At 40.4% G+C, this 24,508-nt stretch overlaps 1 protein-coding gene across 4 annotated transcripts; it reads left to right on the forward strand.

Moving 5' to 3' along the window:
* Positions 1-7,726: 7,726 nt before the first annotated feature.
* On the forward strand, positions 7,727-18,139 carry PMEL (premelanosome protein). 4 transcript variants are annotated; one of them, XM_063426517.1, is made up of 12 exons: positions 7,727-7,848; positions 10,720-10,851; positions 11,968-12,114; positions 12,501-12,641; positions 12,715-12,876; positions 14,264-14,632; positions 15,665-16,609; positions 16,737-16,883; positions 16,975-17,068; positions 17,168-17,373; positions 17,558-17,645; positions 17,989-18,139. In XM_063426517.1, exons 1-12 carry the CDS (start codon positions 7,785-7,787, stop codon positions 18,137-18,139), a joined length of 2,646 nt encoding a protein of 881 aa, XP_063282587.1. In that variant the 5' UTR covers positions 7,727-7,784. The 4 variants fall into 4 exon arrangements, with proteins under 4 accessions (XP_063282587.1, XP_063282604.1, XP_063282595.1 ...); XM_063426534.1 differs by having other exon boundaries at positions 16,752-16,883; XM_063426525.1 differs by having other exon boundaries at positions 15,665-16,575; positions 16,718-16,883.
* Positions 18,140-24,508: the final 6,369 nt, after the last annotated feature.

Raw genomic sequence — 24,508 nt, forward strand, 5'->3', positions numbered from 1 at the left:
GAGGTGGGTCAGGTGGCGGTTTCGCGGTTCGTGGTCTGCTCTCGAGCCTCTTCCAGAAGGCTGTGAATAGCCTATCAAGGCGGACCTCTAGCGGCTCCAGTAGGTCCCATGTGGTGGGGGTCCGTGTGGAGTCCGCCATCTTGTCCACGGCTGCGAGTCTCAGTCGTTTTCGGGTTACCCCGTCGTCGCTTGGCAGCAGGTATTGGGTAGCTGGGACCGGGATAACCCCCGCCGGTCCATAGGGGGGGGAACGTGGGCCCAGTCTCTTTCTGTAAGCAGTCGCTGGGGGAGCGGCCGCCTCCTCCACGCCAGCCTTGCTTGTAGGCCTCGGGTTGCGGTGCTGGGTGTTCTGCAGTCGGTGCCTGGTGTTTGGCACCAACGCGTAGCCCTTGTCAGCAGCTCTTTGTTGGTGGCCCATTGGACGAGTTTTGGGATCGTTTTGATGCTTTTTATACGGCAGATTTGGCGTTTGGAGCGGGAGCAGTTCTGACCTGCGTCAGCTCGGCTCTGCGTCCAGGCCCCGCCCCCCCGTATTTAATGTTTTAAAGCAAAATGAGAATCCCCAGGAGTCCATCCCCTCTGTGCTGCTTGGGCTAAAGAGAAAGTATTAACTTGCGCAGCAATGGGCGACTGTAAGTGGCTGAGAGCGTCAAATAACCATTTTTAGTATATCACAGCTCCCATTGCTGGTATGACTTGGTATGGCTAGAAATATGTGTGTAATCTCTCAGGCATACCTTCAGTAGGGGTAGGGCTGTTTGTTGCCAGGAGCTCTAATTGTGTGTTAAACTGCTCAAAAATGGTTTAACACTGAATGGAAAGACAGCACCTTGGGACTGCATGAGTATGCTCTCTCCTAATGGATGAAATTAGCACCAAAACCATTAAAACTAGATGTCAAGTTGTATCACGTTTAAAAAAAAAAATTCTTATATGAACTGACTGTTACTGTGCAAATATGCAAAATCATTAAAGTGGGTGAGAACTGTATCTTGTGCGCACAGAAGCAAAGCTTTCTGTTTGGTTAACTAAATTAGTCTGACTTTTGGAAAGGAATGCGATAGATGGGAAGACCTCCAGAAAAAAATCTGAATTAGTGGGGTTTTGTATCAACAAATATCACATACGTTTGCATGTTTTTTTGTTTATATTTACGGGGTAAGTAAGCAAAGGGAGAATTCAAAGTGAATTTCAGATTTAAGGCCAGAATAGCCAAATTGATAACATAGCTGAATACCCAAAGCAAGTGGAGTCTAATGAGCTAAGCACCTTGGTTGCTGCAGGTGGTGACACAACCTACTACCGTCCAAGGTACCTTGGTAGTGAGATTGGCTGTAGTGATAGGTTGCTGCACCACCTACTCCGCTCATTAGACTCCACTTGCTTTGCACTGCTTTATAGACTTTATAGCCGATCTTTATATAGCATTGATAGTACAATACAGCACAATATACAACAACCTATGTAATTAGCCGATTTAATCTTTTAGACTTTATTAATCCTGCGGTTTATTTATACTTTAACAGGCACTGCAGATTTATTTATGTCATCCTAGTTAAATTCTCCCAAATATAGCGTAGTTTTTCTTCTATATAAAGATAAGCTATAAAGTGTATAAACTATACTTTACTTTCCAGTCATAATTAGCTATATGTGTGTTTTCAGTTTCTTGGAAGATTAATGTCTCTTTATTTCTAATTCACACACACTAACTAAAGTAGTAACAATGTTCTATCTTTCCATTGGTGTCACTTACCATGCAGTCATCGTTTTTGTTACATTGTACAATTGGGCATTGACTAATAAAGCCTGGGGTGTACAATGTGACTTGTTGCTTTTTCCAATCTTATGTTTGCTCCGCAGTCACTCTATCTGTTGTCATTCAAAGTATACTGAATTTTATTGTGAGTTACTTCCCTAGGAGGTTTTCTCTTTACGGTTTCCCTCTCTTTTTTGAAATTCCACTACTAATTTCACTAATATCAGAACTCCCAACTTCATTTCGCTCTTTGACTCTGTTACACCACCTTTGCACATTTCCACCTTTTCTTTAATATGAACACGATTTCCAAATCCAAGCACAATAACCACTACAGTGCTCTGCGGTGGAGACCTAATGCGCTATAGCGGGGGAGACCTAATGCCCATGCGCGGCAATGGCCGCCCTCGCATTAGGATTTCACCATAGGAAATCATTTTTCAATGATTTCCTATGGGGAAAACGCTGACGCTGGAGGTCCTCATGCGGAGCGTGAGGACATCCAGCGTCAGATAACGGACCAAAGTCCGTTTGGATTCCGGAAGTCTCTCTAGTGGCTTTCTGGTAGATAGCCACTAGAGGATGAGTTAACCCTCAGAGGTAATTATTGAAGATTCTCATAAACTGCAATAATTACCACTATAGGGTTAAGGGACATGGGACATTGCACTCAGACCACTTCAATGAGCTGAAGTGGTCTGGGTGCCTTTAATACACATTACATCTTCATGTTGATAGACATGAAAAGTGCTACCCTGAATTATATAGAAATTATATTCTTAACATTTCCTCATTCAGTAAAGTGCCTCTCTAAGAACCATAATTGCTGCAGTTCACACCAGCAGTCATTTGTTAGTCCCCTAAACCCATTGTACTTCGTTATGGAACATTGTGGCACCTTATAAATAACAATAATGATATTAATGGTGCTATGAGGCAATGAGCAATGATGGGCTGAGAGTTCTGGGAGTAGGTTAGCTCATCTCTCTCAGCCTACCATTGTCATCCATGTTTTGACAGATTTGCCCTGTGTAATGGGGCAGTGTAAATTATCTGTGTGGCAGCAGAGCAGACAGGTTATGCGTGCCTGGGAGAGTCCTGATTTATGTCAGTCTGCTTGAAATGGTTTGACAGAAAACTGGGGATTTCTCTGGTAGACTCATAGCACCATAACTACTACAGTGGAGAACGCCCCATTAATCTAATTTAGACTAATGCCTGATGCCTTCTAACTGTCAGATAAAATGTTTCATATAGAGCCTAGACTTGATATGTACAAATAATATGAACAAATAATATGGGAGTTATGTATAAAATGTTCTGACTGAAAAGTAGTCTAAAGTACTGAAAGTTGGGCAGGCACCATGGAAACGAAACGAAACAGGCACATTGCATTGTGACTCCACCCCTTTTCATGTTTGCACCACTCTTCTTCACGCCACTTTTTATACATAAACCCCTTTATGTAGGAAAACCTGGTATAACTGGTAATCTTATACACCATGACATGTCAGGTGGTAATAAGAATAAAATCTGTTATTTATTGACCCTATGTGCACCCATTGTACAGCGCTGCGGAATTTGTTGGCGCTTTATCAATATTAATAATAATCTGCATTTTCAATGTTTATTTCATTTTAAATTCATACAGTGGTGGCGGGCTAGCAACAGCTGGCCAGTTGCCACATAGTTAACACTTGCACTGCTGAGGGCATTTTATCTATTTTCTAGCTGGCTAATAGAGCTGCCATAGGGCAAATAGTTAGGAATTTTAAAATACGGGTCCAGATGTAACAATATGCGTCTGTATTTTAATAATTGGGACCAGGAATTTCAGCCTTTCGGTGCCGTCCCGAGAGGTTGAAATACAGATGAGATTAATCCTCTTTTGTAGATTGAGTTGCAAATCTTAGCATTGTTAAATAGTATGATCGATGTCTGGATTTTGAAATCTGAATTCCCAAAAATTGATTTTTTATGATCTTTTTTTTTTGCAAATCTGAACTGTGTGCATTTGGACTTTAGTGAGTAAACCCCAAAATTATTTTGATTGTATTTTGATATCTTTTTATTCACAAAACACCTATTTTTTTTTTTTTTTTGTAAATAGCATTTGTCGTACAGACGTAAACCCTCTAAAACAAAGCTGCTCAAATTTACAGGGTTATTAGAAACGTATTTTCACAAATTAAAAACAAATTGAAAAACTGGACAAAAGTAGCTGATTTAGAAATATTCTCCATCACACCCTCAGTTACAACTTGGCTATTTCCCACACTCCTAGCAAAATGTGAACTATAATCACGCTAATTACTTTTTACATATTTTTTTCTGACATTTTTCAGAAAGATAACTAATTATTGCAAGATTAATCACAATAGACTAAATTATTGCAAAATAAATAAATTGAAATGTAAAAACTGAGGCTAATATAGCAGATTTAGAAAAATTCTATGACAGGTTCCATTTTGGCCTTAATTTTAAAATTCTAATTATCCTTCAATTCTCAATTTGGCGAATAACCCTGTATTTAGTGAATAACGAACAAAAAAAACAAAAAACACATTAAAGGGAAACAGCATGCAAAGTTCATTCAATTGTTGTTGTTACAATGCAAAGACACCAAAGGGTCATATGATGTTATATTATGTTAAAGGAGTCTTTGATTGTCAATTTGGTGTAATGAGATGTGAATCCTCAGGTGAGGATTTGGGGGGGTGGATGATATAAATTGAGCTGTGACAGCATTAATGATTGTAGTTCAAGACTGATTGGTGAGTTTTTGTTAGTATGCTGGGTCAAGGCTTAATAGATTGCTTTTGATTGCCTAGAATTTTGTTTTTAAATGTGTATAATTGTATGTGCATAGCTTATTATTATTTTTTTCTTTTCATAAACTTAACACAATGTAAGAGTTGTCTACCCCCACTCAAATAGATTTCTCTATAGCTTCCTACTTCAATTGCTATTGTTAAAAATTCACTCTGCCTATATGGTCAATGCTAGCTGGTGTTGGTTTTTGTGTGTGTGAGTGTGTGTGTGTGTGTGGTGGAATTTTCCTTTTTTTGTGTGTGTCACACTTGTCTTAGTTATGTATGAGTTTTTTTAATTGGGCAGCCATTGCACTTTCAAAGCTTCTGTGTCGCTGGCCTAACCTGCACAGACTTCTCAAACCCATTTGTCTGTCCTCACTGCCTTGTTTCTACTTTTGCCATTCTGGTTTCTACTCCTTACAAGCTGGAGTTTAGTGTAACCCTGCATGGGTGCTTTAATACTCTGATTGCATTGATGGAAGTCATTTGAGTTCTGTAAAACTACAGGCATTCAAATGGTGAGAGCAATGCAGCTGTAATGTGTGCTGTGGGGTTTCTTCTGTCACTTTTAAAATGTCAACTTTTTAAAGGTAACTGCTACAAACTTGCTCAACAGTATTCTAGTGACTTACATTTAATGTAACTGCTGTTTCCAGTGCTGCAGTCTTGTGGTATGTCAATGTACCATATAATCCAGGGTAAAAGGGGCACCTGCCTCTAATGGGTTACTCCTGGTTTTAGAAGTGGTAATGGTGGTAAGAGCCTGTATGTGCAGTGTTTCTGTTTACCTAGCGATATTGGCACTTGTATGCCAGGGGCTAGTTATACCTGTAGAACATCTGACTTGGGCAGCTTAGAACTCTGTTCTGGACTGCTAAATATCAATTCTGTGCACAGTTTACGGGAAGCCTGAATGTTCCTTCCTATCTCTCTACTGTGCAAAGCATTTGAGGCTGTGATGTTGCCTGGTTCTGGGTAATATCAATAGGGCCTTACTGATGTAAAAAAGGAGTTGACGTAACCCTGGAATGACAAATGTATCCTATCGGTAATTAACAGGGCTGTAAGGAGTCATGAATGAAACATTTAACTTCCTGGAGGTGCTGTTTTGACACATGTAATGAAAATCTAACCAGACCCTATCTGTAGCACAGGCTATAAAATCTATTCTCCTGCAGTCTGAAACACTCCTGATTGACTGTTCTTGATCTCTGAAACATGGCTATCAGGTGACTGGATCTGTCAAAATCTATCAATGATGTTCACTGTAGAAAATACTTGGCTTGTTCTGTAGAGCTTCACTGATCAAAGTAGCAACAGATTTCTGTTCCCAGATTAGAAGGTAATCTTCAGATGCATATTAAGGGGCCGTGATGCCTAACTTGGCCACGGCTGGGAGAAACTATATTTTATTTTTTCGCTCCAAACCTTGTTCCTGGTTGTCTGCCTGCTGTACACCACTTCATGAGGCCTAAATTGTCCATGTGATGGCTTATTTGGTAAAACGTAGAGAACTGAAAACATTTAACTATAGCAGAGCTGGAAAACTGTGCTAGATTTGCTTACCTTTATGCTGTATGTACTCTTCTCCCAATTGTATAGTGCTGCGCAATGTTGGTGCTTTATTGCTAATATTGCATGCTTATCAAACTGGTAGGATCTTCCACTTGCTATCCAAATGTTTATCACGTTAATAGATATTCTGACGGCTGAGTCTTTTTTGTTTAATGGTCTGTTATAGCAGTCGGCAAGATGTAATTAGTCTTAATGAACACTGTAGATCAGGAATGCAAAGCTATTCCTGACACTATAGCCCTGGAGTGGCTCTTTGATCCCTCTCCTCTTGCTACAAGTGGCTCTGCCTCTATGGCTGCAATACAATGAAAGCATTAGGAGGCTATTGCACATGCACAGCAAAACTCACTGCTGTCAATCTGCATCTTCTAATTGAGATGCATTGATTCAATGCATCTCAATCGGGAACATTCAGCATCTCCATGCACAATGTGAAGATGCTGAATGCCAGTACTATGCAGTTGTGAAGCACTGGCCCAGAAAGCACAATTGGTGGAAATCTGAGTGACTAAATTGCTGGCTAGTTATACCTCTAGTGGCTTTCTCTGAAAAGTCAGTGTTTACAGTGCTAAGGCTGCTGGGACATGCTGTAGACACCAGAAGCACTACATTAAAGGTGAACTATAGTACTGGGAAACAAATGTTTTCCTGGGACTATAGCAACCATGGTGCGCAAGGGGCTAAATCCCTTCTGTCAATTAACTCAGTCCAGTGCTGATGTCCCTTGGTGCTGGCTCTGGTCTCTTGGCTCCACCATGCTGGCATGGGAGACCTAATGCGCATTATTCAGTCCTTTCCTATAAGGATGTCCAATGACATTCAGGCAAACAATAGTTGGCTAGGTGCTGTCAGACAGCCAATATAGGTAAAGTAACTCCACAAAGTTAATTGCAACTTGGTAAAAATTGCCATTGTGGGACTGGGACATTGCACCCAGACCACTTCAATGAACTGAAAGGGTCTGGGTGCCTAGTGTCCCTTTAAGTTGTAGTGGTTCTTGTGACGTGTGTTTTTTTTTTTTTTTTTTTTTTTTGGGGGGGGGGGGGGGAAGCTGGTGCCACAGACCACTTTCTTTTGTGAGAAATTACATATTTATGTCCCTACAAAGAATAGTCAGGTGTCACTGTCAAAACTCCTCATAATTGGTACAACACCTGCATTTTTCAGTATTTCAATGACCTGGCATCCTAAATGAAAGTTCTCCAATAATGGTGTTCAAATTTGTTCTATAATGGCATCCTTCATATATACTGGATGAGTTTTCTCACTACTGGTGAGAAATCTAACTCTGCATATTACTTTGGTATCTGTTTATGAGCTATATAATGGCTCAAGAGCCCTACAAAGGATTCAGGGATTCTACATGTAGCTACCATTAACATGGCTTTATTTTCATATTGGTGTGAAAGACTATAGCCTTGCATCTCACTAAAAGAGCATTAAAAGTCACATGAGATGCAGTTCGGGCATTTCTTCCCCCAAGCTTTAACCTGTGATGCACATAGGAATGTATTAATCCTCCCAGTGTCATGCTAGAAGGTGTGGCTTTGCTAATAACTCTGCTCTCTCCTTTATAGAGCTGTTATCTTTTACTTGTAACCGACTTCTGATTGGAAAGGGACAGAAGTGGATCCAGGATGCAAGGAATCTGGGCTCTGGCTGTTCTCTGTGTGCTCTTTGCAGAAATAGAGGCTCAAAACGGTAAGTAAACCTATACTCCATGACCACAGCTTCCTAGATAGAGATCAACTAGCTAAGAACTTTCTTAGATTTATTTCTCTCAAACTGGTTTCTATGTCCAGAATGAAGTTAGTGGCTTAATATAGTTATATAGCGCCAGCAAACTCTGTAGCGCTGTACAATGGGTATGAAACAATTTGAGATCTTGGTACAATTATCTGATTTAACAGTAAAGTTTTATAGTATATGTAACAATGCACACCAGGAGTCCTATCATGCAGTATACCTGGTGTACATATCTACATGTTATCATGATGGGTTTTGGAGAGCAACTTGTTCGGTGTTACTTGCATTACCGGGGTATTCTATGTTTATCGACTTTGAACACATGTATCCATACATTTGTATGACAAATGTATCAATATATTCTTTTAAATGTATTGCAACACTGCTATTGGGATATTAACAAACTACTCATTACCACGGGTTATGCATAAAAAGTTACTTGGAATCAAAGCTCTAAAAGTTGAACCATAAGCTTGAACGTCCCTCTAGTTGTCATAGTAACTGCTCCTCTTGCCCATTTTTGCCAATTACCAGCATTAATACTAGACTGATGTCCTGAAAAGGGCAATGTCTTTTTACAAAAACTATGAAACATTCCTACTGCCAAAGCTGAAAGAAATGTGGTACAAGTAGAAGTTTTGATTGCATTACAAAATTATGAAATTGTCTGGCATATGCATAGTCCTTGCTAAAGTAACACTAGGTTTGGGAATCCAAACCTGTAATGTCACTAGGGACAGGGGGCACTATTCCACTGGGAATACGGTTCCACCATTGCTCCTTTTTCCACTTAAAACTACTTAAATGGTTAAAATGACTGGGTCAGTGCACCCAGACCACTTCATTGAAGGTCATTGGCCTGGTGACTATAGTGCTCCTTGTGTCCCTGTTGAGGGCTAGTTAATTTGGTACAGGGTATTTCCATAAATGGAATTGTAATGATACCTGCTATAGTGATGGCTTGCTGATGCGCTTCATGAGTAAGCAACGATTTAAGGTATAAATTACAAAATTCCTTATTAAATCTCTTCAAAGTAGCAAAGTAATAAGGGCTGCAAATTATAGGTTGAGACTATTGAGCGGGGAAAACCACTTACATTTTCCAGTTCGCTTCCCCCAAAACAATCTCAAGGCTGTAATGGACTGGATGTAGCTCTCATGTGTCTGTACATATGGTGTCAACATCACAATTCACTTACACTTGACATTGTAATGAAGTCAATTTAATGATCCGCACCGTACATGTTCCATACATCTCTAGTAAGCACTGAAAGTTAAAGTAGCTTTCATAAACTAGACTTGTGTATTTTGGGTGATCAGCCAGTCTGAAATAACACTTCTCAATGTGAGCAAGTCATGAAACTCCAGTGACTGCTGTTTGAATAAAACTTTTATTTTACATTGTGGTGCAAACCTGTAACGCAGTAATTGCCAGTGGAATACCAGGTGATTATTTGGGGGTTTCAATGGTAACTACGATAGTTACCAACATAATAGTCTGATTACCCCCTTGACAATTGGCTGTCTAATGGCCACACTTTAAATTTTTTTTATTTTTCGTATTTAACTGTCTCCATTAGAGATCTGCTTTGTGTAAGTGATAGGGCATTTAGCAAAGTGGGCAATCCTATGGAAACCAGAAAACTCATTCCCTTGGTGAATTCTGCTGTTTAATTTTAGTCTTAAATTTTGACGCGTTTCTTTGTAATTCACTTTGAATTACTAGATTCCCTAACTTATTGTAAATAACACTGTTTAAAGCTCACCCAAAAATGTCTGCAGTTATCATTGTCTCCTGTAAGCAGTCTCTTGGGATATTTTTTTTGCTGGTAAATGACTCTGTGGTACGACTTTGCTCCTCAAAGGCTATCGGGTCAGACATACCTCAGCTGAGTCACATGGGGATTCCAAAAAGGATTGGTGGCTCATGTGACAGTCTTTGCCTGGAGCCGCTCCGCACTACTCCATTGTGAACATCACATGTTGGATCCAAGGGTTTCTGGTGAAGCAGGGGTCATTGAGATTTCTGTCTAGAAATTGACTTTTTTGTTGCCAATCCTCTTACTATGCCTTGTATCAGGGCAATAGTTTGGTTTATCGGACTTTGTGGAATGTTCCACCCTTGGATTATCCTATCTGAAACGTGCAGTGAGGTACACCTATGGTCTATCATGCTACCCAGCAATCTGCTACATGTTGACTGGCTGTCTGACTCTGCCCTTGTATAAGAAACCACAGCGCCACAATCTGGAGAAAGCTGAACTATATAAATACAATATTTAACCATAAGATGTAATATTTAGCCCTGGACACTGAAAATGGAACAGCTATTCCTTGGTTGCCCTCCTGAGCATCTTTATCCTACTGTACCCCTTTGCATGCCTTGAACTAGCTCTCCCACAACAGGAAATTACCACCTGTATGACCACTTTAACATGAAGCGGTCTAATTTAGCCATGTATAACCCTACATTATCAGGGGATGTCTGGGAAAGGGGACCATGACACCATAGGCTGCTGTCATACAGGACTGGTAGGCTATCTCCTAATCCAGTTTATGTAAAATAACCTTTTTGAAGGTCCAACATTGAAATCTAGATCTGCATTTTGTTGATGCTGTCAAACCCTATAACAATCTATTAATAGTGCAGACAGAACAAGCTGGGTTTATACTACAACCGTGGTTATGATGCAAGTAATATTTGCAACACATGTAATTGGAGTGGAATGCCTGTCACTCTTGCTATAAATTGTGAGTCTTAATTGGTACAGCTATAAAATGTGGTTCAGAATTCATACTTTAGTTTATATCCTGTAATTTCTTTAGGGTCTCGTAATAGAGTGCAGCAGAGCAAGCAACCCGTACAAAGTAATAAACGTGCACCTTTCAAATCATGGAACAGCCAAATGTATCCCATCTGGAATGGAGGAAAGGACCAGAAGAGAGATTGCTGGAAAGGTAAAATAAAACTCCATTAACCACTAATCATCCCTTTCAAGCCCATAAACCATAACTGAGGAAGACTCTAGTAATGGAGGGATGCTTGACATGATTCTGTTCTAAACAGGTTTTTGTAGCAAAGAATAGATATTGTTGCAGTTCTTAGTCTTTTGCTAGTCCTCGGCAAAAAAAGACAAAGCCATATGACATGCCCTAATCACTGCAAAGGTTTAATTACTCTTGGGTTAGCAACATAATTGAACAAGAGATCCAGGCTGCTAATGTCAACTCTGCCAATGAATGTATAGAAATATGCACAGAGTGCAATAGCTGATTCTCTCAATATTTGCAAACTAGGTTTTTTTTGTTTTTGTTTTTGACTGCAAGTAGCTTGATGCCAGTGCAGATCCAAGATCTGGTCTCCGTTTCCTTATTGCACTTAGACAGCCCCCCTCTAACCTCTTGGGATCACCTGTGGCACATAATAACTCAGCAGATAATATGGGTAAAGCATTATTAAAGAAGCAGCTAGTGAATTTCAGCCATTAGTGTGAATTTTAAATTATAAACTTCCTAACGTAGCTCAACGAGAAGTGTTTGCAATTGACTATCTTGTGTTTAGCTCCACTGAGCAAACCAAGAAATACCTGGATCGGTCTGACAGGTTAATGGTGCCAATTTGTATTGCACTTCTTGTAACGTGAAATCATTCTTCACACATCACTAGAGCATGATAAAGTGGCTTGGTTTTGTTGGCAGGAATCCTCTAAAGCAGTGGTTCCCAACGCAGTACTCAAGTACCCCTTACCAGTCCAGGATTTGGTGATTACCCAATTGTGTCTAAGGTATTTTTAGGGAAAACTTTAGACACAACAGGGTAATTCCTAAATCCTGGACTAGTAGGGGGTACTTGAGGACTGGGTTGGGAACCCCTACTCTAAAGGAAGCGGAGTTAAAATAACATTGTGAACTGGGTTGGACTAGCATATATTTTGTCACTGTACATTTTGCTCTCAGATCTTCTGAATAAAAGTGCACACTACCACCGTCCATAGGTGGAAATCATTTAATGTTTTGTGATCAGTAGTTGACTCCCATGAAATGGAATATATTCTAATACATCTCTCTATGCAGGAGGTGAAGTGACATTTGATATTGTAAATGATTCGCCCACATTGACTGGTGCAAAGACTACATTCTCAATCAAGCTCAACTTTCCCAAAAATCAGACTGTGCTGCCTGATGGACAGGTCATCTGGAACCAGAACTGCACTGAAAATGGTTTGTTAAAGTGCTTTACTTTCTTAACCTTGGCTATGGGTTTACTAAAACAATCCCCATGGAAAGGAGTTATTACAGGCCTTTATGATGGACCCTGTAGGCAGACACTCTACAGGTGCTGATCAAATTACCAAATAATGGAGTATTGGAGGAAGATGCAACTTTACATGTATGGTCAAAGTTCTAGGTGGGTGTGGGTCCCCCAGTTGTATACAGATATGCAAATCATACAGCTGACACTTGATGGTGGGATGTTCTAGGCTTTAAAATGTTAGCCTTAACCTGGATATTCCCAAATAAAGAATAGCTATATATTTTTTAACATTCTCACTGCTTGGTGGAACTTGAATCTACTTGGCATTTGCTAACCTGGTGATATTTTGCAGGTACCTGGGTATCTTCTGGAGAGCCAGTTTATCCTGATGAAACCACTGAAGGAGCTGACTGTTCCTTTCCCGATGGTCGCCCTTTCCCACTTGGTGCTGAGAAGAGACGCAGCAAGTTTGTCTACGTTTGGCAGACATGGGGTTAGTGGTGTCACTATTTATTCACAATCTGTGTGGCTAGTAAGACATACTAAAGTCTGTCTTTGTTTAATAGGAAAATATTGGCAAGTGGTGGATGGGCCTGTCTCTAATCTGACTGTGGACACAGATGACGTACCCCTTGGCTCGTATAATATGGAAGTTGTCGTATACCACTATCGTGGACGCCAGAAATTCATCCCTATTGGCAGTACCTCATCCCAATTTGCCATAACTGGTAAGGTGCTCAATGTCAGAAGTGGCAGTCTTGTGAAATAGGCAGCTGTAAAGCCTGCAACTATCACAATTGTACATCGATCTCTCAATTGTTGCTGATCTAGGAGGAAGTTTACTGATCACAGATCTCTAGCAAAACTCCTCTGAATTAAAGCATAACAGTAATACATACTGGTTGGTGCCATCTTGTGGCAGCTGACAACTCTTTCCTTATATTTAAACTTAAATGGAAACTATATTGCCAGGGAATACTCATTTTCCTGGCACTATAGCTTCCCCTTTTGTCAAGCCCAACATCATGGTGCAGAAGGGGTTAATAACCTCCTTCTGCCACTCTCCTGGGTACAGCACCAGTGTCCCCCAGCACTGGCTCAGCTTTGCCCACGCTTCTTCCCTGCTATGGCTGCACTTGTTAGAATTTCCCCACAGGAAAGCATTATTTAATGCTTTCCTATGGGGATTCCGGTAACACAAAGTCCTAATGCATCATGTGAGGACATCCCGAGCTTTAAGGTGACTTTGTTGCCTAAATGCTGAAGTCCCTCTAGTGGTTGTCTGGTAAACAGCCACTTGAGGAGGCATTAACCCTAGCAGGTAATTATTGCAGTCTATAAAAAAAACTGCAATAATTGCCACTCTAGGGTTAAGGGTGATGGGAGTTTGCACCCACACCACTTCAATGAGCTGAAGTAGTCTGGGTGCCTACAGTGTCACGTTAAATTCTGTAACTTTTTTGTTGCTTGATCCCAAAGCACAGGGCTATTTACTGAACTAATTGTAGCCTCAAAATTGAGGCTAAAATAGCCAGTCTAACTGAAGATGAAATGTAACTTTAATCTAATGTGTTGTGCTTATACTTAAAAGACCACTATAGGCTATCAGACCACTTCAGCTCAAAGTGGTCTGGGTGCCAGGTCTTCCTGGCTTTAACCCTTCAGATGTAAACATAGCAGTTTCAGAGAAACTGCTATGTTAACATTACAAGGTTAATCCAGCCTCTAGTGGCTGTCTCCCTGACGGCCACTAAAGGCACTTCCGCTATTTACACTGAGTAAATGGCACTTATTTGACATTGGACATACTCACAGACCTCCAGCATCAAAAGATTCACATAGGAAAGCATTGAGTAATGCTTTCCTATGGGCAGGTTTGAATGCATGCACATTCAGCTCCACTCACGAGCTGACGTCAGCAGGGGAGGAGACCTCACAGCGCTGGATTGAGGCAAGTGGCTGAAGGGGTATTAACACATTCAGGGAGCAGGGCACTCAGAGCCTATAGTGCCAGGTAAACAGGTTTGTTTTCCTGGCACTGTAGGATGCCTTTAATTTATTGTAGAAACAATCGCAATTTACATATGCAGTAATACTTGGCTTTTCTACCCACAGATCAGATTCCTGTCTCTGTATCAATTTCCCAACTCCAGGATCTGAACGAGGCAGACCAGCGTTTCATTCAGAACAGAGCTGTGTCCTTCTCAGTAGCGGTCCATGATCCCAGCCACTACCTCCAGGCTGCAGACATATCTTTCTCTTGGGACTTTGGTGATCAGAGTGGTACACTCATCACAAGGAATACAGATGTCACTCATACATATATCTCTTCTGGCGTGTTCAGACCAAAATTAACCATGCAAGCTGCTATCCCTATATCTCCATGTGGCAGTACTGCTGCCTCCATAACAGAGGGGACAGATACCACCAATGTGCCTCCTGAGCCTACAACTGAAGCAGAGGCTTCTACTACAGGTGTTCCAGGTATAGCTCTAAAACTGCATTTCCATCCTATAACCTTTAACAAGAAAATCATTGTTGCGGATATATCCAAAATTATGCCTGGAATGGCACATTTTAGACTAATGTAACAAGCTACTGTCAAACCAATCTCTAGAAGAATGACTGTCTAACTTGTAGCTCAACATATTACCCTTGTCTTGGATGCATGCGGCTTGCTCTGCGTGGCTTAAGATCTGTTTGGGTTTTTGTTTAATTTTTATATGAATGGGGTTCTAACTGGCTTGGCTGATTAGATGACTGTTCTAGCCAAATCAGTGGGGCACTAAACAATTCCTGAGACTCAGTTGAGACTGGATGCTTCTGGGGAAAGTAACGTGCAGCACTGGAGAGCAACCTTTGGCTGGTTTAACCCATTCTCAAAGGACCACCGGGCACCATCATTTTAATAGTTGTTTATAGAGCACAGATTGTTCCTTTAATCCGTGGAATGCTTAACTCTTTATAGGAAACCAGGCGTGCCAAGCAGGTACTTTGCGTCTATCCTTAAAGAGCATTATTTACAGGATTTCTCCTACCAAAAATGTTTAATGGAACACTGAGTTGGCATAATCAACATTGTCTTGGTCTTGCACCCCTATTCCATCCCTTAAAGTAACACAACAAACTGTCCTGTGGCAATGTTCTCCCAGCAGCATAATAAAAGTCCTGATTTGACAGTCATCCAATATGCACAGAACTGAATAGGCCAGCATGGAATGCTTGTTCTGGGCTGGCTAATAACACTGCCAAAGGTGGAGTTGGTTCTGGCAGCAAATGGCCATCACAGTATATGCAGTCATGTTGCCTAGTAAAGCTGTATATGTATTCATAGTACCCTGCACATTTCAAATGAGGAAATAACACTTCACATATACACTAAAAGGCAAAAGTTCTCAAACAGTGTATAAACATCACCCCATATAATCCAGTCTGGTAGATTTAAATGGGGAGCACAATACAGTCCTCTGTTGGGTATACCCCTTGAATGCACTAATATTGTTTCTTAAATTTCAGTTTTGCCCACTGAAACCGAATCTCCAAGTAATACCACTTTGCCTGTTGAAGCAGAGCTGATAACTGCAGAATCCGAGTTAAACATGGAGGTTGTTACTGTGCCAGAGGTTGTCCCTGCTGAGGGGGAGGCTGCTACCGATGCTGAGGTTGTCCCTGCCGAGGGGGAGGCTGCTACCGATGCTGAGGTTGTCCCTGCCGAGGGGGAGGCTGCTACCGATGCTGAGGTTGTCCCTGCCGAGGGGGAGGCTGCTACCGATGCTGAGGTTGTCCCTGCCGAGGGGGAGGCTGCTACCGATGCTGAGGTTGTCCCTGCCGAGGGGGAGGCTGCTACCGATGCTGAGGTTGTCCCTGCCGAGGGGGAGGCTGCTACCGATGCTGAGGTTGTCCCTGCCGAGGGGGAGGCTGCTACCGATGCTGAGGTTGTCCCTGCCGAGGGGGAGGCTGCTACCGATGCTGAGGTTGTCCCTGCCGAGGGGGAGGCTGCTACCGATGCTGAGGTTGTCCCTGCCGAGGGGGAGGCTGCTACCGATGCTGAGGTTGTCCCTGCCGAGGGGGAGGCTGCTACCGATGCTGAGGTTGTCCCTGCCGAGGGGGAGGCTGCTACCGATGCTGAGGTTGTCCCTGCCGAGGGGGAGGCTGCTACCGATGCTGAGGTTGTCCCTGCCGAGGGGGAGGCTGCTACCGATGCTGAGGTTGTCCCTGCCGAGGGGGAGGCTGTTACCGTTCCTGAAGCTGTCCCTGCCGAGGGGGAGGCTGTTACCGTTCCTGAAGCTGTCCCTGCCGAGGGGGAGGCTGTTACCGTTCCTGAAGCTGTCCCTGCCGAGGGGGAGGCTGTTACCGTTCCTGAAGCTGTCCCTGCCGAGGGGGAGGCTGTTACCGTTCCTGAAGCTGCCCCTGCCGAGGGGGAGGCTGTTACCGTTCCTGAAGCTGTCCCTGCCGCATCAGGTTTGTATGCTAAAGACACCTCCTGTATATTGGTGAAGGGGTATATGCTGTTAAGCTAGAGAAGTTTGAGAAGCTTAACCTATTCTCTTCAAAACCAATAAAACTAAGCTAACATTCTCTTGTCTAGTTGAGGTCGCATCAGCAGCTCAGACTGTGGCTGCCACTGGACAGGAAGATGTGTTACTACTTGCAAAGAGACAGGCTCCCGAGGATCCTCTTGTAGGCTGCCTCCTATATCGTTATGGAACATTTGCAACTGAACTGGATGTTGTTCGTAAGTCTATACAGATTTGTCGTGTTTAAAACACTTGCATTGATTTACAAATGTGACCTTGCTACAAACCTCTTAATTTCCTTTAATCTAGAGGGAATTGAGAGTGTCGAGATTGTGCAAGTAGACTCCATAGCGGCTGTCGGTGTGGAGAATGCTGTGGATCTCACTATAACCTGTCAAGGGGGGTAAGTGAGGCTATATGAAATTAAACAATCCTGCAGTATGTAGTCTCTGTATATCTAATACTTGAAATGGGTTTCTAAGATTGTGTCTTGTCTGTCCAGTCTTCCTAGCCAGGTGTGCACAGTCATATCTGACTCGAACTGTCAAATTCCTCAAGAGACACTGTGTAACCCAGTGGAGCCCTCATCTGACTGCCAGATGGTTCTACGGCAAGTGTTCAATGGGACCGGTACCTTCTGTGTCAATGTGTCCTTAACAGACGACGTTAGCTTGGCTGTTGCTAGTACACAAGTAACAGTGTCAGGAGGTTAGTATTGACATCCTTTGTCCATTATTAGTCATTCAGAAGACTACTCATTGGAATGCAATGCAGTTAGAGTTATGTAAAATGGAAAGATCTCATACAATTCAAATGTGAAGGTGGAACTGCAAATATTTCTTGAAAGGTGGGGTTGTCTTCATTACAATGTTCTGACCTCTGTCTATTTAAGGTCCAGTATCCTCAACAAACGGTATAGTCGTAACTGTTGGCATTCTTCTGGTTGCCCTGGCTGTGGCTGCTGTTGCGTATACATACAGGTAAACCAGCTTCTTTGTAAAATCTTCTCTAATAGGGGTACTCCCTAGTAAAAATCTGAGCATATATTTACAAATCTGTCAAATGCTATTAGTGATTTGACACCTGCAGAGATTCTCTAGTGTAAGTCATGAAGCTTTAGGAGGACCTCTAATAGACCAAATATGGAGATATATTTCCCCTGCCAATTGCACCACAATCATTCTTTTTTCTTTTTTATAAAATCTGTAACTTGAACCAGATACCACTAACAAAGTCATGGACTAAAGCCTACTATGCATGCACACTTGTAAAAATGTGTTTGGCTTTGTTTTTTAACCTCTCTTCCTTCTCTGGTCACCCCAGACGTACAAAGTCTTACACGCCCCTACGTACAGAGAATGCTTCAATCAACTGGTTCCCTGACCGCTCATCTCTACGCCTCTTCTTTCAAAATGCCCTTGGACGTTCCATAAATGGCGAGAGTAGTCCCCTCTTAAATGGTCAAGTTGTGTAATAAAGAAAAGATGGAACAGTATCTGAGTTGAATCACTTTGTTCATAGAAACTGAAATTCTGCAACTTAACCCATAATTTTGAAACCCACCAAGTTGTCTGGCTAGCTTTCTAGAAGTTAAAACCTCCTTAAATGAAAGGATGTGCTTTGTAGAGTACTTTGCAGGCTATGTATTTGGCAAACTTCTCAATCTGGGCTGTAGGTGATTGGTTTGTTACATTTAGCCATTACTAAAATAATGTGGGCTTATGGTAAAGGCCACCCTTCACATATTGATTGGAGATGGCAAGTAACCTTGTTAACACTATTAAAAACAATATTGCTAAAGGACATGACGTGGATTGTAGGAGTGTTTGTGTGTATATATATATATATTTTTATTTTTTTTTGGGGGGGGGGGGGCCCTAGAAATATCTTGGGTGAATGTCTAGCATTCTCTGCAAAATAAGGCAGTGGGGTTTCTTTTCCTCACTTGCTTATTGGCTGTACTAATGTAGTTCAACAATATGAACTTTTACATATTGTACTATTCCTTAACATATTTAATTACACGGCACACTGGACTCTGCCACACCATCCGTGTTGAAGAAAAGGTCATAGTCCTGTGCACCCTTGGTAGAAATGAATCTGGTGCAAGGGCCATATCGAGCTGAGAGCAGGGGGCAGCAAAACAGAGTTGAGGGAAAGAGGCAAGTGTAATCACTATATACTTTCTATTTTTATTTTCTCTTTTATAATCGCCATGTAAGTAAAGGATTGGATCAAATTATTGATGGGCTGAATGAGTATGGCGACTCCACTGAGTTCTCGTAGTATCGCCTATTGTATAATTGGCTAAGGAACCAGGGTAAGCAGCCTGCTCAGAGGCAAACCGCATGTGGAAAATGGAGATTTAACTTTGTGGGTTTTTTCCATTCTTCACGAGTGTTACTTTAGATTTGGGTGCACTAACTGGGGAAAGCACCATCTTAAAGAATCACTTATTGGTCCTGATTTCTTAGACCTTGTCTAGGATTCTGTTTTTATAGGAAAAAAGACGGTTATAGGGACACTATAGTCACAAAAAACTTGCACTTAATCTTCTTGGAGTATAGATTATGCCTCGGCAGATTCGCTGCCATTTAGGAGTTGGATAACTTTGTTCATGCAGCCCTAGTCACACCTCCCTGCATGTGACTTGCATAGCCTTCCCAAAGACTTTAGTCATCTAAAGTTTACACCTCCTTGATGGCAAATTCAGATTTCATTTATTTTTTTAATATAATTTTTATTAGAGAAATTTTCCTTTACATATACAACAATATACTGGTCTCACATTTTGTTTAACAGACAAATACAGAATCCAATATCGTTCCATTAAATTATATATCTTCAAAATTTGTCTTGTGATCAATTGTAGCTCAGTATATATCACATACAAACACAAAGAGAAAAAAAATTACAAAGAGGGTACAAAGACACAGACAATAAACCCCACACCAAATCTAGAGCACAAGATCAATTAATTTCAGTACTCGCTTATGTGTATTCCATCATCTCTTATCTATGTTAATCTCTTTCTGTATCCCAACTGCTAAATTTCAAATGGTGGTGTAATTAAGAAAGCCGATTAGAGGAGCAAAATAATATCTTATATTTATGCAACCAATCACCATACCATTGTTTTTTCTTTGAATTCTCATTGTTGATCATCTCGTGTTCCATAGATATTTGGAACAAGACCTGATCAATCAATAAACGTTTGTTATACGGCTTAGATGATTTCCATTGTCTCGCTATAATAATTTTAACAGCGACTAAACAATGAATAGCAAAACAAATGTCTTTTTTTTTTTAATCAAATGACAAATTTAGATGTAAAAGAGCAGAGGCAGCATTCTCCATAATTCTATTAGTCGTCACAGTTGTGAAAATGTTAAAGGCCCAAGACCATAGATACTTAACAGCTGGGCAGGCCCACCAAATATGTATATAAGTACCTGGATGTGTACCACATCTCCAGCAAGTTGGGTCAGAATTATGGTACATTCTCGCCAATCTAGCCGGAGTATAGTACCATCTATAGAGGACTTTAAAGTGGCATTCAGACAGGTTCAAACAATGAATATATTTATTCACCAAGCTCAAAGAGACGTTCCAGTCATTCAAAGAAATTTGCAGTTCTAGTTCTTGTTCCCACGTTCTAATCAAGCTATGGGGAGACTCCTTAAGAGCTTCGAGCATTGATGCGGCAACAGACATAATCTTATTAATAGATTGGAAATTAAATATGACTTCTAACTTTTTAACAAAAATGGAAGATGATTTAATCACATTTTTATGAATAAAGTTTTTTATGCGGAGATAAATAAAAATTTCTCTGCGTGGGATATGCAAAGTATCAATAATAGTCTGGAAGGGTAGAATAGTGTCCCCCTGCATAATATCTGCAATTCTTAATTTATCCGCATTGACCCAATTCTTTAACGAAAAGTCTTGTATAAGTAGTTGCAATATATCCAAGGCACATGTCTTAGGTATCATATTTATTAGGCCTAATTTTTTTTTAATTAGTATCCACTCTTCTAATATTTGGGATAATATCGCTGAATTGTTTATAGGCGAGTTTATTAAATTGTTACTTGTAACTGTCCACATCAAACATTGTAATTTGTCCACATAGGCCACTTCAGCCTCCATAATGTACCATGGTTCCAAGACCTGTTTAGGGTCCTGAAGGAAATATATATGCCTAATAATGCTAGCGTGGTAACTATAAAGAATACTAGGAAAATGTAGGCCTCCATTTGTCAATTTTTTGGTTAAGATTTTTTGGGCAATTCTTGGTTTTTTGTTGTTCCAAATAAAATTGTTGAAGTATGTTTGGATCATCGCCAACCAAGGTCTGGGAACTCCAAGCGGAATCATAGAAAACAAATATAGCCATTTAGGCAAAATATACGAATTAATGATGTTTATTTTTCCTTGCCAGGAATTTTCTAAATTACTCCATTTTCTAAGTTTGAGGTTCATATTTCTCATAAGAATCGCAATATTCCGCTCCATTATTTCTGACACTTTAGATGTTATAACTAATCCCAGATAGTTTATTTGTGAATCGGTCCATATAAATTTATAGCTTAGGGCTAAACTATTTTTTATCTCATTATTCAAGTTCATAAACATTGCCGTAGATTTATTTATATTTAGCTTGAAATTTGAGATAACAGAGTATCTGTCGATCTCAAACATTAAACATTTTAGAGACGGCTCAGGAGCTGACAGCGTAAGTAACGCGTCATCCGCATAGAGAGATATTTTAGCATTCATCGAATTGGTTTGTACACCTTTTATTAATGCATTGTTCCTAATGTTAATAGCCAATGGCTCAATAGACAAGATATACAACAGAGGAGAAAGAGGGCATCCCTGTCGAGTGCCATTTTTGAGTGCAAACCACCCTGCTGTGATGTTCGGACCCACAGTTCTGGCAGAAGGAGAAGAGTAGAGAGCCATAATGGCGTTGTGTATCCAGCCCGTAAGGCCAAAAGCCTTAAGGGCTTCGCTTAGATAGCCCCACCCGACCTTGTCAAATGCTTTCTCGGCATCTAATGACAGGGTCAGGAGGGGAAGCTCATTTCTATTGGCCCAATCTAAAATGTCAATTATTCTCCTGGTATTGTTGGACGCTAACCTGCCTGGGACAAATCCAATTTGATCAGGGTGAATCAGTGACGAAATAATTTTCTTAATTCTGTCGGCAATTATTGCCGCATATAGCTTCATATCTGTGTTGATTAACGCTATGGGTCTATAATTACCGGGATCAGAACTTAATTTATTTTGTTTCAATATTGGGATAATATTCGCCTGCAACAATTCAGATGGAAAAGATTTATTTAGGGCTATTTGATTGAACATTTCTGTTAAGGGATTAATTAATAGAGGCTGCATCTGTCTATAATACATATTCGTAAAGCCATCTGGTCCCGGAGTTTTGTTAGTAGGAAGTCTATTTATTTGCAATTTGACTTCATCCACCGAAATGGTCCTATTTAAAATTATTAGATCTTGCGATGTAACTTTAGGAATCTGGGTACAGGCTAGATAATTTTGAATATCATTTAAATTAGGAGACAGTTTGAGATTGTATAGATCCTCATAAAATTGATTAAATCTCTCCCCAATTGCAGAAGGTGTCGAATAGATCTTTTGTCCATCTGTCAATTGTTCGACTCTATTTTTTGCGTAATGATTTTGCAGTCTTTTTGTCAAATTTTTATTTGCCCTGTTTCCAGTATAATAATTATTTAATTTTAGTTTGTGAATATTTAATTTGATTTTTTGTTCAACCTTCAAATTTGTTTTTTTAAAGTGTTTAGCTTGGTTTTTAATACTGTAGATGGCTTCTGTTTATTAAGTTTAGATATATTATAAAACTCGATGTATAAATCAGTCAGAGTCTTACCATTGAGGATCCTCATTTTATGGGCTAATTTAATTAAGTAACCACGCATAACGGCTTTGTGTGTACACCAATTATTTGCCGGTGTTGTATCAGAGGAACTATTTTCTAGCCAGAAATTATTTAATAATTGAATTAATTCCTTTTTATTCTTTGCATCATTAAGAAGGGCATAATTTAGTCTCCATGTAGTACGGGCCATAGGGGATTTATTTCCAAGATCCATTAATATGAGGCTGTGGTCTGACCATAGACTCTCTCTGATTTCAATTGAGTTGCACAAAGATATCGAATTTGCGTCAAGGAGACAAAAATCAATGCGTGCATACGTACCATGCACACATGATTGGTGAGAATAGTCTTTATCAGTGGGATGTAATAGTCTCCATATATCATGGATATTATATTGTTTAGAAATATTGTAAAGTCTTTTAGCCTGTTTAATAGTTCTTTTATCACAAAGTTTTTTAGAGATATGCGTCTTATCCATTTTAGGATCCCATACACAATTAAAATCCCCCGCTATAATTAGATGTCCCTTGGATACTTTATCGACTCGATCCATTATGGTCGCAAATTTAGTCATAGGATCAACATTCGGGAGATAGACATTAACAAGAGTGTAAGTCACTTTATCAATAATGCAAACAATAATTATGGATCTAGCTTCTGGATCTAATTCAATATATTTAATTTCCAAATCTATATTACAATTAAACACAACTGCAACACCTCTTTTTTTGTTATCTCTTAGTGAGGCGTGGACAATATTAGAGTATTTATGCCCTCCCCATCTTTGTTTGATATGTTTAAGCCAATGAGTTTCTTGTAAGAATGCCACCTGCACATTATGCTCATTAAGAGTATTATATAGTCTTCTCCTTTTTTTATTAGTATTCATGCCCTGGACATTCAGCGATAAAAACCTAAGCATCTGGAGTTATCGGAGATTGCACATATATTATACTTATTCGAAGCCCCGGTATCTGGAGGCAAAAAAAGCTTTAGTATCATTAAATAAAATAACTTTATCAAGAATATCGTATGCTCTAAAAAAAAAAAAAAAAAAAAAAAGACAAAAAAAAAAAAGAACACCCATAGAAAAACACAACAACAAACATATTGCGCCTAGTCTCACCGAATGGATTCGTAGTGGATTCAGCGTCAATACACAACATAAAACAAACTTAAAAAGAACGTAGTTCTTTTTTCTCTTTTTAACCCGTAGATTTCTGATTACCATATAAATCCACGGAAACAGTGTAGTACCAATACACCAAGAGGGGCAACCCATTGAGAGGCAAGGGGAAAGGAAAAGCAAAGAAAATTTCATTTATAATGTATCTGCTGCTAGACCCTGCAGGAGCCTCTTGTTTATTAAGTTATCTGAAAATTTTAGGGGGGGGGGGGAGGGGAAGAGGAGAGAGACAAGCTGACAGATTTAACACGGGACACTTTAAATCTTTTTCACATGGTCGGCAGTTTATGACCAATTGAGCTTCACCCACCAACATTAAAGCAGGACTATCCTACCCCTTGCACAATAAGTATCAAATATAGAATCTCTATGAACTGTGCATATGCTGACTGGAAATTTACTGAAATTACAAACCAGTCAAGATGTACTTTGACTCAGTTTTCCATACTTTATTTCCCTAGCCTAACCCTTCTAGATGCTGGGCTGAACTACCACCATGTAGAAGTGTCAGTTACCCAGGAATCACTAGTGTCGGCTATAGGGCTATAAGTGGAGTCTATGAAGGATCTTCTAGGATCCTCCATAGAACTCAATGCTGTGCTTAGTGGTGACTTCTGCTGCTGAAGCTCAAGAGGAATGCCCATAAGCAGATGGCAGCATTCACTTGGGACAGGTTCAGGTAAGAATCTTGCTTTTCCTGCTGCCCTTGGACCACCACTTGTCACCTG

This window comes from Pelobates fuscus, chromosome 1, assembly GCF_036172605.1.
Source record: "Pelobates fuscus isolate aPelFus1 chromosome 1, aPelFus1.pri, whole genome shotgun sequence".
Taxonomy (NCBI): Eukaryota; Metazoa; Chordata; class Amphibia; order Anura; family Pelobatidae; genus Pelobates; species Pelobates fuscus.

Bases quoted from the DNA above. Each gene is read 5' to 3' on its own strand.
- PMEL (XM_063426517.1), top strand. From the start codon at position 7,785: ATGCAAGGAATCTGGGCTCTGGCTGTTCTCTGTGTGCTCTTTGCAGAA. The intron at 12,877-14,263 runs GTAAGGTGCTCA...TTCTACCCACAG, and splicing joins ATCCCAATTTGCCATAACTG to ATCAGATTCCTGTCTCTGTA. The intron at 17,069-17,167 runs GTAAGTGAGGCT...TTGTCTGTCCAG, and splicing joins ACTATAACCTGTCAAGGGGG to TCTTCCTAGCCAGGTGTGCA.